Below are 14,750 nucleotides of genomic sequence, written 5' to 3' on the forward strand. Positions count from 1 at the left end.
CTGAGAGACGTTCATTTCCGGGACATGTGCCAGTGCACCGAATCCCATTTCTTCAACTATATATTTCTTTTCCTGACTCAATTCCTTGAGCACTCTAGCTATTGCCTTTGTCTGGGATCTGAGATCGTGAGTTTTTTGCAATGTTTCAAAATAGTATATCACGATATATTTATAATACAAAATAGAGTTTATTCGAATGAAAGACGATAAATATATTTAATGTGTACATATGCTTACGTTATAGTGCGGCTTCTCCTTTTTTGTTACCATTGTCTTCTTCATTTTTGCTGTAAGGACAAAAAAATTTGGTCAATACTTCACTCGATACACCCACAAGCATAAGCATGCATATTTTAATCAGGTGAATCAAAATAGCCAAATCCACTTAACCGAACACTATTCATGTTTTGAATAAAATGTGATAAACATTCAATCAGCAACAAAAACATGCAAAAGAACTCAACTAAATACACTAACAATTAACTGAATCAAAATGCCCAACTCCACCAAACTGAACACCATTCATGTTCTGAATAAAATGTGATAAACATTCAATCATCAAGGAAAATATTTCTGGATGCAAAAGAACTCAACTGAACACGCTAATAATCAAGTGAATCAAAATGCCCAACTCCACTTAACCAAACACCATTCATGTTCTGAATAAAATGTGATAAACATTCAATCATCAAGAAAAATATTTCTGCATGCAAAAGGACTCAATTGAACACACTAACAATCAAGTAAATAAAAATGGCCAACTCCACTGAATTGAACACTATTCATGTTCTGAATAAAAATATGATAAACATTCAATCATCAAGAAAAGAACTCAACTAAACACACTAAAAATCAAGTGAATAAAAATGACCAACTCCACTGAACGGAACACCATTCATGTTCTGAATAAAATGTGATAAACATTCAATCATCAAGAAAATGACTCAACTGAACACACTAACAATCAAGTGAATGAAAATGGCCAACTCCACTGAACTGAACACCATTCATGTTTTGAATAAAATATGATAAACATTCAATCATCAAGAAAATGACTCAACTGAACATACTAACAATCAAGTGAATGAAAATGGCCAACTCCACTGAACCGAACACCATTCATCTTCTGAATAAAATGTGATAAACATTCAATCATCAAGAAAAATATTTTTGTATGCAAAAGGACTCAACTGAACACACTAACAATCAAGTGAATCAAAATGACCAACTTCACTGAACAGAACACCATTCATGTTTTGAATAAAATAAACATTCAATCAGTAACAAAAGTATTTCTGCATGCAAAAGAACTCAACTAAATACACTAACAATCAAGTGAATCAAAATGACCAACTCCACTGAACTGAATAAAAATAAGAACACATTTCCATTCCTATGCCCTAGTTACGCAAAAAAAAAAATTGATTCAGAATAAATCGATCTACTAAATAAAGCAACTCAATCCAATAAACCTAAAATGCAGCTAGGAGAAATGCGAGATTGCGAGATTTTAAATGAACAGTAGTCTTTATCATACCTTTCGCAGTCTCTGTTGTTGTTTTCGTTTGTTTTTTCTTGTTCCTTTCGAAATCTTCTCGCGATTCCTGAGTTGAAGTAGTTTTCGCAGAGAAAACGATAGAGCTTTGAGAGATTTTGAGAGAAATTCGAAGTTCTCCAATAGCGGTTTCAAGGTTGAAGAAGGAACGTTGTTTCATATTCAAGGCGCGAATGAATGTTAACGTTTCGGGAGTTTGGAGCGCGTGTATTTCACGTTTCATTTAATGAGATTGAGCTTTTTTTGGTATTGGGCCATCTTGGATGGACTTGGATGGAAAATTACATGGATGTATAGCCCAACTAAATATGAAACAGCTTAATTTGTTATTATAATTAATATATGTATGGTCCATAAATAGATTAGGAAATAATAATTTTCTAACAAATAAAATTAAGGATGTAATCGCTTCTAAAACAAGATAATAAAATTTGCGCATAATGAAAATAACAAATTTAAAAGTGATTACAATCATACTTCGTAACCAATTAAGGTAACAGTCAATTATTAGTTGGATCGTAAAAAAGTCAATTAAAAATAAAAAAAATTCTAAATTCATTACTCAAAATTACTTTGACACTTTCCTCACAGAAAAATATGTTGAAACCCTTTTTTTCCTTTCTCTCTCATTATTAGGAAGAGAACATTTGAAACCTAATAGTTTCGAAGATTACCTAAAACTGATGTGGTTTGGGTCTGAGCGTGAGGTCCAAACTCTTTTCTATGAGGGTTTCGACGTCTTTCCAAGCGAGGCAAAGCCGTTCGAGGTCTTCGAGTGAGAGTGAGGAATGGTACATGCAAAGGACTCTAATACTTAAGTTAGCAAAGGTTTTAGGGAGGTTTTTTATAAATTATGGTTGAGAAATACTTGTGTGTGATAGAGTACTTATACATTTGGAGTGCTAGCCTAACTATCACTTTGTAACTCCTCCACCTATAAAATGGGTGATTATTTCCCTTATGTTTAGGGGGTTGTTGTGATCCCATATTTAAAATAATGGACGAATTTGTAGGGATGTATATTAGTTCAGTTGAGATCTTCTTGTCGAGCAAGTCGGGTCGGGTGCGTAGATCAAAGGATTCACTTTTCGCACAGGCCGGATAGTTGAGAAATGATCCCTTTAGATCTTTGTAGACCGAACTAATTGTTTTGGGCATTGCCTTAATTCTGGATCAGGATATGAGCAGTAATAAAAAGAAACATAAAACACTTAATAAAAAAAACATCCAAAATATTAAAAAAATCTAAGATTATTGAGAAACGAACATTCAAAACTTAACAAAAAGAAACATCCGAAGCCTAACAAAAAAGATATATCCAAAATCATTTTAAAAACATCTAAAGCCTAACAAAACGAAACATCCAAAATTATTGAGAAAAAAACACCCAAAATATAATAAAAGAAAACATCCAAAACTTAAGAAAATGAAATATTAAAAACTGAGCTAAAAAAATCTAAAAGCATTAAAAAGAATTATCCAACATAAAAAGAAGAAACATATGAAACTTAATAAAAAAATATTGAAAATGAATGAAATATAGACAGAAGACATACGAACGTCGTTGTTGGAGCAGAGAAGAGGGACGCTAAAGGATTGAAAGGCGTCGCGGCGAGAGGAGTTGCACGTGGAGGGCGCGCCAGTGCAGCAAAAGGAGTTCGCCAGGGAGGGCGCGGCGGCGCAATGAGAAGAGTTGGAGGGGGGAGGATGCAACATCACAGCGAGAGGAATTCGAAGGAGGTCGTAGTGTGAGGAATTGGAGTGTGAGAACTGGAGTGGGAAGGTACATATTTTGGAAAAAGATCCTCTAAAGTAACAATGTTAGTAAAGTGGTAAAGTGATGCTTTAATCACCTTTAAATTTGTAACATTTATTATCTGTGAGCCCCACTAACTTAATCTAATGGTGATTAATGATGTACTTTTTTCTCTAAAGTGAGAATTCAACTTTAGAGGAGCCTGATCCACATATTTTCTTAGCGCAATCCTAATTTTTTAAAATTTTTTAAATCTTTTTTTAAAAAATTAGTTGTTAAATTAACCAGTTAACTGCATATAAAGTTAGTTACCTATATTTTCTCATAGTGATTAATTTTCCAGTTTATCACTACCAATCTCCTTGCTTTAGAAATATTTTTTCAATGGGTATTATGATTATTCAAGTTTTTTTTACTATTATGGTTTTATTGCTCCAACAGACAGAAATATAAATAAAATGTATTTCAAATTAACTGACCATGTGAAAAGCAAGGTTGTGAAAATCGGAAATCCAGTATTTGCCTATTTGGTCACCAACTAAAAGTACAAGGGTTCTAAAATATACGTTATTCACGTATTTGATATTAAATTAATTAAATAATAATAAATATGCAAAGAACCAAAATGTCCCAAATCATCTCTAAAATGAGAGCAAGGAGAAAATTTTGGACAAGGAGACTAGAAGTATCAATTTTGAACATTACCATCTTAATATCTTCTGCTAAAAAACGAGTAACATATCATTCATCTCATTTCTATTTTGATTAATTGCTCGGTTCCGGGAAAAATAAAAATAAAAAAATTGAAGGGTTAAACGGTTATACTATAATCCAATTAACAAATGAACTATAGTAACTCTCCTCCGCAAAGCGAAATATATGGAGTAAAGAATGGTTTCTGTGTCCGATTAAAACAACATTAGCGAAGAGAAAAGAATACTCCAGGAAGGATTCTCCTCACAAAATTCTGCACTTTGAGGAGGCCTGGCAACAGCATCATCAGGATCCAACTATAAAGAAGATAATCCTTCTCGTGGAGGACTCTGGATGGCGCCTATTCTTTGTGGAGGCCACACAACATGGGTCACCCTCCCTCGTATGAGACCCAAAGGAATCTGCAAACACAATTTACATGTTACAAAGATGTTAAAAGGTTGCAACCACAGATGAAACGTGGTCTGAGGCCTTGGCGCAATGGCAACTCACTTGACTCGTGAGCAACCACACCCTGGTTCGATTCTCGGAATCGATCCTTTCCCCTCTCCCCCTTGTGTGTGTGTGTGTGAGATAACGACCAAAAATAAAAGGAAAAGAACATAGACAAAGTCTACAACAATGAAAATCCAAATCAATAAAAATTTTCGGTCAAGGCTAACAGCATGGTACCCTTATTATCTATCTCAACATCAACGCACATGAAAATCAACTCAAAAAAGGAGTCATGTTAAACGACTGATATATTAATGTATGCAAGTATTCATGTGAAATATAAATCAGTAAGATGGCTCCGCTGTAGCTGTAAAACCACAGTGAATAGCACTTGATTGAATACATTACGCATGTAACATACGGATACGGGATTAAACAAAAAAGCTCATATACACTACTATCTTTAAACATGTCAACAAAATTGACATTGACAGATAATAAATTGCTTTTTTTGTGGCAATAGAAGCCTGGCTGGTCAAGTTTTGCAATATATTATATAAGTAACACGCCTTAAACTAAGTGATAAGAGAACCTTACAGATCCAAATTGTTTTGAATCCATGCTAAAAGCCGCATTATCTCCCTCAACCCAACAATGTCCTTCTGGAACCTTCAACACATCATAGTTCTGACGACTACTAAACCATTCACCAGATAATGCAACTATTCTCTTTATGTGTCTCTCCTTGTGATTCAATGGGGAACTACAAAAGGTTTGGGATGCACTAATTAAAATCTTAAAAAAATAAATAAATAAATAAAATCACCAATTAAGAATTTCAAAAGAAGCAACTTAGATCTAATCTACATTCTAATAAAACATGAATTATCTTAGTAGTTGAATATAATAGCATAATCATTCACCAGTCACTACCAATAACTTGAACAGAAATGCAACATTAGTCCAAGAAAAAATCCTTTGTGAAGTCAAACAATCACAGGGTCCAAGGTGGTTATTTTCCGTAACTATGTTGTTTAACTTCTCTAGACATCATATCATATACCAATGTAAAATATGGCATATAAATGCAAACATATATTCAAGAGTGAAACAAATGTATTACCTGAAGACCACAACATCTCCATGTGAAAATTTGTATTTGTCAACACAAAACTTCTCAACCAAGACATAATCATCTGCAGCATAACCAAATGGTCAAATAACAAAATCTGCAATCCCAAAAAACCACGTTTCTTATGAACCCCCTTTGGCAAGAATATTACCAGAGAAGTTTCCTGCAGAAGAGCTGGTTTTTGGATTAAGTGTGGGAGACATAGAGCCACCCCGAACTGGAACCACTGTTACATAACGATCAGACACAGTAACAGTAACGATCCCAAATGTGACAAACTTTTTGGTAAAATTCCACAGAAAGCTGCTTGATCCCATTTGTTCAAGTGCATGTTATGCCAAATGTATGTAAACCATCTGCAACCAACTTCCCGAAATAGCAATGAGAACAGGGGAATAGAGGAATGTCGAATGTAAAAGGATAAAAGCACATTCATTTAAATATATTGATTAGTCAGTCAAAATTTTCCTTTTTATGATTTTTGAGTGCAGAGCTGTTACAATTTTTAAGAAAAAATAAAAGTACAAAAAATAACAAACTTTTATGCAAAACAGATGAAACTAGTTCTCCGTTGTCAATGGATTGTGGATATGTGATATGAAAAATTTGTAAATAAAAACTTCATCATGTTATAAGCCTTCTCATTTTTTAAGACCCCACCAAGCCCTAAACAATCCCCAAACTCTAATAATATAACATCTAGTTTGCCCAAGGTTCTGAAAACCGGACAGGTCATCAAACCGCTTTAGTCACTGGTTCACTGGTCCAACCGGTCCAACCGGTGGTTCAACCCAAAAAACTGTTTTAGAATATAATAATAAATAAATTATAAAGGACCAAAGATGAGGGTACTCCAAGAACCCCTATTAGATGCAACAGCATTCAACATTATCACATTCTCACACACATACAAAGCCTTAACTCAGAGAACAACCACAGCAAGTGACTTGGAAAGAAAATGTAAACACCGAAATAATCACAAGCATACAGAACATGTGAATATTATTATAGCAAACATAACAATAAAATAGCTCTTCTAATGCGTCTCCGAAAATATCCCAAATCAAGAAAACTACATAATCTGATCCACTTGATTCAGAAAGCTACATATATTAGAAAAATTAAGAATCAACTAAAAGAAAAAGAAAAGGAAGGCCTGGTTGATTCGATTCAATTGCCTGAGATGAAGAATCAAACAGGGCTAAGAAGCTGAGAGTTTAAATGTTAAACCTCAATATTCAAGTAACATGACTCCATTATTGTTATTATTACACCCTTCTAATGTCACAAATTCAATATATATTATAGTCCGTTGACACTTGTGTATTCACAACTTGGCCTCATCATTCTGATTCATACCTTAAGTAGAAGAAAAAGTCCCAATAAGCTTTCATTACAATTTTATCCAGAGAGTTGGGGCTTTGGTTCGGAGTTCATGCCAATGATAATGACGAGAGGGATGAATCCGTGAATCAGTAACATAGGCAGTGCAAATTTTAACAAAGTTCACCACAATGATTAACAACAACAAAAAGCACTGAAGGAACACTCAGTAATATAGGCAGTGCAAATTTTAACAAAGCTCATCACAATGATTAACAACAACAAAAAGCACTGAAAGAACAGTGAATCAGTAACATGGGCAGTGCAAATTTAAAATTTAAAAGTTATCAATTTAAAATTTATCATCAAATACAAACAGTGAGCAAAGCCAATCAATCAAGCACTGACTGAGCATTCTGTTCTGATTCTGTGACTGGGAAGCAACAAATTCAGCAACAAATGCAAGTTACAGCAACAAATTTAACAAATCCTAGTAAAGACCCGATTTACAGCAAAAAGGCAAATTTATTGATTACCAATTCAGCAACATGCAGAAATACAGGGAGAAGGGAAATCTGGAAAAGAGAGAACACTAAACCAAAACATTAACCAATAATCACACTAAACCTACAACCAGCAATTACAAAACAGCAACAAACATTCCAAAACAGTGATGACACTAAACCTGCATAGTAAATAATCTCAAAGACAATGATCACCAATATCCAGCAAATAAACAATAAATACACAACAACAATTTAGCAAATAAACAAGAACAAGACCTAAATAGAAAATCCAACAAATTAAGTCGCAGCAACCTAACAATTTGACAAATTAAAACACCAGCAGCCCAACAATTTAGCAAATCAACTTAACAAATTCAAGAACAGAAAATCACAACAAAAAAAATAAATAAATAAAAGTAACAGAAGAACAATTAGCAAATTAACAAGTTCACAATAACAGTTAAAAAATTTACCAGAAGAACACTAATGCAAGTGGAATCATCATGCTAACATGTTTTCTGCAAAGATGCTATTTGTACAGCTAAAATTTCCTAATTACTATGATCCAATTATTCTAATTTCACATGCAATCAACTTACTAAGTTTCTAAAAGCTAGAAATTATAAAACCAACCAGAAATATGGTTAAAGCATTTCATCAAACATGTTGAGTGCGGTAAAATTAAAACGAAATAAGAGAATTCAAAGCTTAATTTCAATGTGATAGAGAAGAGAACATAACTATTGTAACTTTAATTTAGTCTATGAAAAAATCCAAACCACTACCAAATCAAATAATTACTTATTGTAATAGAAATCAGAAGTTGCAGAGTTTGAAGAAGAGTATTGGTGTTGTGTGAGTGTATTGTCTGGTGGCGGGTTTAGGGAACTCACGGCGGGGACAAAAAAGAGCAGTTCGACGGCTGAGTGGAGCGCGCGGGTTGGTCGTAGAGTTTGAAGCAGAGCAACGTGGCTTCCAGACGAACGCGAACTCGAACGGTGAACAGCGAGTGAACGCGAACGGTGAACGCCGAACGAACGCGAACGAAGACGCGAACGTGAACGGCAAACAAACGGCGACGGAAGCGCGGCTGAGCAGACAAAGACGACGGACGCCGAGCTCGAGGAAGCAACCGCGATCGGTGACAGCGAACAGGTGTTGAAGATTTGGAGCACGAGGGAAGCTAGGTGACGGATGGCGAACTTTGAGTGCGACGGACGGCGGCAGTATGCCACTCCTTGTGGCGGTGGTGCGGGCTTACAGTGCTAGGGTTTTGTGGTTGGGTTTGGGTGATTTCTCTGACTGAAGGAAAGAAAGGGAGAAAGGGAGAAAGAAACGAATGAGCTTCCTTTTTTTGTGTAAACCGGCCGGGTTTCGGTTCGGTCCGACCGGCCGATTCTCATCCGGTTCAACAATTTTTTACCGTTTTATTACCGATTTTACATGTCTGACCGGATCGTTAGTATTGCTGGTTTGTGGTTAAATCGATCCGACCGGCCAGTCTGGTCCAATTTTAGAACATTAGGTAAGGGTGGGGTGGGTTTTCTTTTTATTTTTGTTTAAGGATAAAATTGTCCGAAAATGTTATTTATAGATAAAAGGACAATTTTATGACATTTTTTAACGTTGATGGTGATTTTAATAAGATAAAAAATCAGAGACGATTTTGATTTTGACCTCAAATCTTAAAAACGGCAAAAATACTTAACCCTAAATAATACTATACAATGAATAGTACCCGTATAGTGAATAATGAAATACGTACTATGTCAACAACAAAATAACACCCTCAATTTAACATGGAAAACCCATAAAATATCTAGAAAAAATCACAGTTCAAACTACAAAAAATATCCACTATATTCAATCATAATTACGATATAATGTGATCACAATGGGACACTTTTATACCACAATTTATAGTAATTAATGCGTACTAGAGAGTCCATCTAAAATCAGTATATATTCTTTACAACACTCCAATTTTACATTAGACACTCTCTACAATATTACACTCACTACAAGAGACTTTATTTCACCGAAACTGTTAATTGCTTTTATTTTTAGACAAGGAACTAATGCTCCATGAAGATCCCTATTTATAGGAAAAATTTGGGCACTATAGCACAACTAAACTATAGCTGTCTTGCCTTTTTCCTTCTCCATACAGTGCCAAATTTGAATCTTTCACTGTCTTTATTTTCTTAGTCAATATTATTCGCTCAAGTTGCCAAAAGACAAGTCAATCATACACAATTTTTAATAGCTTGAGAGAGAGGGTGGCAAAGTAAAGCCTGAAAAAGAAGAGTGATGAATCCACATTTTATGACATTTATTTGTTATATTTGGGTGGATTTCATCAACTTTTTTTGTATTGAAATAGCATAGTTTCATGATTTTTTTTTAAATTGTGCTTGAAAGTGAAAACATGCTCTTTTGTGCTTAATTTAGTCAAATTTTATTCACTTTAATCCCATTTGGTGCCTTGATGTATTTGTTAAATGATTTCAAGTTTTCAAGCCAAGTATGGGTTGAAGAAGTGAGAAAAAGAGCATGCAAAAGGGAAAAAACCATGAAGAAATAGAGTTTGAAAGTTTCAGCATCCGTACATGCGCACAAGCGATGCGTGCGCGCGCACAAGTGCGAGCTAGGCGATGCGTACGTGTGACCCACGCGTACGCGTGGGAATGAATTTCGCCGAGTGGCGTGCACGTGACCGACGCGTACGCATGACGAGCGTCACGTGAGCTCATTAATGCAAATCGTTGGGGGTGAATTCTAGGCCTCCAAAACCCAATCTAACCCATTTCTGAAGCTATTTCAAGCCAAAGTGAAGAGGAAAGAAGGGGGGCAATTAGGTTTAGCTTTTACATGTTTTTCTCTTAGTTTTCTAGAGAGAGAAGCTCCCCCTCTCTCTAGAATTAGGATTTTTAGTTTAGTTTCCTTTTAAATTTCAGCATTTAACTCTTGTTTTAATGTAGTTTCATTTATATTTTCATGCTTTATTGTCTTATTTCTCTTAGTTCTTCTTCTTAATTTCTCTTTTATGTCACTTTTTATTTTATGAACAATTTTGTTATTTCTAATTTTAATTAATGCAATTTATGTTTTCATGTTGATTGTTGCTTTCTTTAGTTGTTATTGTCATTTTCTTGCCTTTGGTAGTTAGATTTTATTTTTAATATAATTTAATATTATTTTATTTTCATGCACACTAAGTGTTTGATAAAATACTTGGTTTATTTTTAACTTAGTTTTTTCCTCACTCTTGACTTGGAATTGAGACTTTGGTGACGCTTGAGTCATTAATGTCCATTCTTGTTTGATATATTAGAGTAGTTAGTTGATTTGGTTTCCATTGAGTCTAAGCCTCCCATTAATAGAGTTGGCTAGGACTTATGGATTAAAATCAACTATGCCTATTTGACTTATCCTCGATGTAGGGCTGACTAAGTAGAATTAACTCTTCATAATCATCATATGTTTGTGGTTAAATGTCTAGGATAGGTAACCTTAGTTCTCAATTCATGCCAAGAGGTTTCTTGCATTTGAATTTTCCTTTTGTTTGATTAATTGCCTTTAACTTCAATTGTTTTGACTTTAACTCCTTGCATGATCATTTACTTTCTTCCTATTTACATTACTTGCCTATCTTGCAATCACAACCCCCAATCCTTCATAACTAACAATTGAACACTTCATTGCAATTCTTAGGGAGAACGACTCGGGAGTTTAAATACTCTTGGTTATTTGATTTGAATTGTGATAATTCTTGATTTAAACTTTGATTGTGAGAGTTCATTGTTGGTCTAGGCTATGCTTGCAATGAGATTCTATTTTTGTGAAATTTTAGATTAACATAAATTCTCACATCAAGTTTTTTGCGCCGTTGTCGGGGAAGTGCAATTGTGCGATATTGTTGGCTATTGTAAATATGTCAATATGTAAATAGCTTGCTTTTTGGTTGATTGTGCATATGTTGCTTGCTTATTTTTAGCTATTGTGAATATGTTTATATGTAAATATCTTGCTTTTTGTTTGCTATTGTGAATATGTTAATATTGTGAATATGTTTTTCTTGTTTGCTTTTTATTTTTCTTATTGGGAGCTCATAGCTTGTTGGACAATCCATCAAAGCTTGGTGCAATCAATTGAGAATTTTGGAGATTCAAGCCTTGTTGGAAGATCCAAGATGAACAAGCCCAAGTCTCCTTGAGTAGAGCTCTCCATAAGTCCAACTTAAGGACAATAAACCAAAGTGCTAGGTGGGAGACACCCTACCATGGTAACATTGTTCTTACCCTTTGCTTGTCTATAATTTTGGTTTATTGCATGTTTGTTTATTTTGGTTAGCTTAGAATTAGTTTAATTTCAAGCTTTAGTAGGTTAAATTTTAGTTTGAATAATGTGGTTGTGCTATGTTGGATGATTTGGGGTTGAAAATCCTTTTGATGAGCTCAAGTTTGGTGCCTTAGAGTTCTAAAAATTTTTGAAAAAAATAGAGCATGTGCGTGCGCACGCACCTCCATGTGCGTACGCACACCCCTTTGCACATCCTTTGTTCAGAGCGCCCGCACGGTTTGTGCATGGGTGCTCCCTTGTTTTTCCTACGCCTTGTGCGTGCGCACTCATCTGTGCGTACGCACACCAGCTTATACCCCTTCTGCTGGGAGCGTTTGCACGCCTTGTGCGTCCGCATCCTCTTCTTTTTGCCTCTTGTGCGTGCGCACAGACCTGTGTGCGTATGCACGGATGGCAAGATAGCTGGCAATTTTGACGCTTCATTTTCATGTTAAAAAAATTACTTTTCTGTGCGTGGGCACAAGCCTGTGAGTGGGTACACCTCAAAACAAGGCCTCTGTCCGTGGCGTTCGCACACATTGTGCAAATGCACAAGTTCTATATTTTGCTCACCACGCATACGTGTCACATTGCATTTTCTCCCTTTCACGCTTACGTGTGCCTCACGCGTACGCGTCGAACCTCTTTTTCACAAGCACCACGCACACGTGTAAGTGATGCTTACGCGTAAGTGACGCTTACGCGTGGACTTCTCCCCTGTTTCACACTCTTCTTTTCTTCTCTTCTCTCCACTTCTTTTCTTTTTCTCTCTTCTCCTCTCTCATTTCCCTTCTTCAACCACCACTCACCACTATACTTCACCGCCTACCACACCCACCTTTAGTTAGTTAGTTTGTTTGTTATTTAGTTAGTTATTTGCTTAGTTAGTTAGTTTAATTTTCCATTTTGGTGCTAAGTGTTGAGATAGTTGAGTTTATTTGTTGATTCTGTGACACATTGCTTCTGAATCATTGATATTGTTATTGCTATTATTGTTGGATGTCTTCCTTGAGGTCATACTTTGTTGCTTGGTATTGAGTTCTTCATGTTTAATTTTGTGCATACCAAGTTCTCATAACATTGCCTTTGAGAATGCTTTTGGATTTCTAAATTGCATGTTTTGGCCATCATATAATTTGATTTTATTATCTACAGTTAGGCAATTTGTTCTCTCTTGATGCATTTTTTGTTCGGTGATGCGTGTTATGATTGACTTTTATTTAAGCCATCTAGTTGATGCATTAAATTAAGAATTGTGAAATTGGATCATAAGCTACCTAATGACACTTTTTGAGCTTTTTAAACTTTGTGGACTATGCTTGTCATGTTTTCCACTTCATGTCAATTAGGGTTGCTTTATTATCCGATTCGCAATTGCTTAATTCTTGCTTGAATGCTTTCATGCTTCTTTAATGCTTGTCTGTTTATCTTGGCATACAAGTTTTCTTTTTAAGTATTTCAAGCACACTATATTGAGTGAAGTGCATGCTTATTTTGTCTAATTGTGACATAGTTTTCCATGCTAGTATGTGTGTTCTAAACCGCGCAACTTAGAATACACACACTTATTTCCTTCATGTCACAAACTTGTTCACTCACTCATTTTAGTGATTATTGCCTCATTCCAACAATCCATGATTCTTTGTTTTTCCATTTACTTGTCTTACGGTGTTATTTCTGTTTTTCATGAATGATTCATCGTAAGCAACAAGGGAGCGGGAGAAAGAGCACGCAGCAGCTGATTGATCCACTAGCTGAAGGTGGCAATCCGAAGTCACCATACCCCCCGTTGCTCACCTTTAGTTGCACCGCGGACGGTGCAAACCCTTAAGTGTAGGGAGGTCATCTCCGATCGGCAATCTTGGGTGATATACTCTAATTCTAACACTTTCACATTCTTTTTGAATTCTCAGTTGTATTTTTTTCTTCTTGGTTTGTACATATTTTAGAACTTTAATTGCATGTTTCTTAGTTTATTGCATCTCCTTGCATATAATGAGCTTAGTTAACTTTATTGAAACTTTTCAAGAAAAACATTCCTTATAGGGCATTGACATCCTAATTGAATTGAGTTGGAACTTTTGATCGAAACTTGTTTGAACCATATTGTGGAACATATTTTTGAGCTAAGAACACATAAGCATGTGAGTTTTTTAGCCTTATTGTGTGGTTACATTATTTGACTACTTACTTCATTTTTGTGTGTTGCTCTTCTCTATGATTATAATCTTTGTTTTGTTCAATTCTATATATCCATTGTTTAATGTATTTTTATACATTTATGTGATTGAGGCCATTACTTCATTATAGCTCACTTAACCCAAAAAGCCTACCATTTCATTCACCTTTGTTTGCCACTTTGAGCCTATGAATACCCCTTTTGTTCTTTATATTATCACATCATTAACATTATTTGCAAAAAATGATGAAATGTCCTTTATTTGAATCTTTGAGTAGCTTAAGTTAGTGAGAGTGTGTAATGTTTAAGTGTGGAAAAAATGTGGGAACTTTGGGTGATAAAAATGTGTTTTATGCTTATTGAAAAATGTTAAAAATTTGGGTACATGCTCATGTAATATTATAGAAACCATATGCATTGATGACTTGGTATATATATTATGTTCTTGAAAAAAAAAGGCAAAAAAGAGAAATAATGAAAAGGGAACAAAAAAGTACTCTAATATGAAATTCAATAATAATTAATGCATATGTGATTGAATTGAATTTGATGCATGAGTGTGTGTGTGTGTGTGTATGGATGTAAAAGTGAGATTATGGGTAGATAAGTTTGATATTAGAAGTTTATAGGTTGTGTGTGTGTTAGGTGATAATTTAGGCTAATCAAATATTCAAACGCAAGCTCACCTAGCCATATATACATTCTTACATTTAACCTTAGCCACATTACAATCTTGAAAAGACCTCATGATATTTGCATATGTACACTAAATTTTTTGTTGATTGGTTAGATGAAAAACAAACTTTAGA

General features: G+C 34.9%; 1 protein-coding gene across 2 annotated transcripts; it reads right to left on the reverse strand.

The window, feature by feature from the left end:
* Positions 1 to 3,991: 3,991 nt before the first annotated feature.
* LOC112743632 (uncharacterized) lies at positions 3,992 to 8,753 on the reverse strand. 2 transcript variants are annotated; one of them, XM_025792914.3, is made up of 5 exons: positions 8,315 to 8,753; positions 5,744 to 5,958; positions 5,584 to 5,656; positions 5,058 to 5,223; positions 3,992 to 4,426 (listed from the first exon to the last, which is right to left on the reverse strand). In XM_025792914.3, the coding sequence occupies exons 2-5, from the start codon at positions 5,907 to 5,909 to the stop codon at positions 4,322 to 4,324; spliced, it is 510 nt and encodes a 169-aa protein (XP_025648699.1). In that variant the 5' UTR covers positions 5,910 to 5,958; positions 8,315 to 8,753; the 3' UTR covers positions 3,992 to 4,321. The 2 variants fall into 2 exon arrangements, with proteins under 2 accessions (XP_025648699.1, XP_025648698.1); XM_025792913.3 differs by having other exon boundaries at positions 5,744 to 5,948; positions 8,315 to 8,750.
* Between the last annotated feature and the right edge of the window lie 5,997 nt (positions 8,754 to 14,750).

The sequence above is a fragment of the Arachis hypogaea genome, chromosome 14 (genome assembly GCF_003086295.3).
Source record: "Arachis hypogaea cultivar Tifrunner chromosome 14, arahy.Tifrunner.gnm2.J5K5, whole genome shotgun sequence".
Classification (NCBI taxonomy): Eukaryota; Viridiplantae; Streptophyta; class Magnoliopsida; order Fabales; family Fabaceae; genus Arachis; species Arachis hypogaea.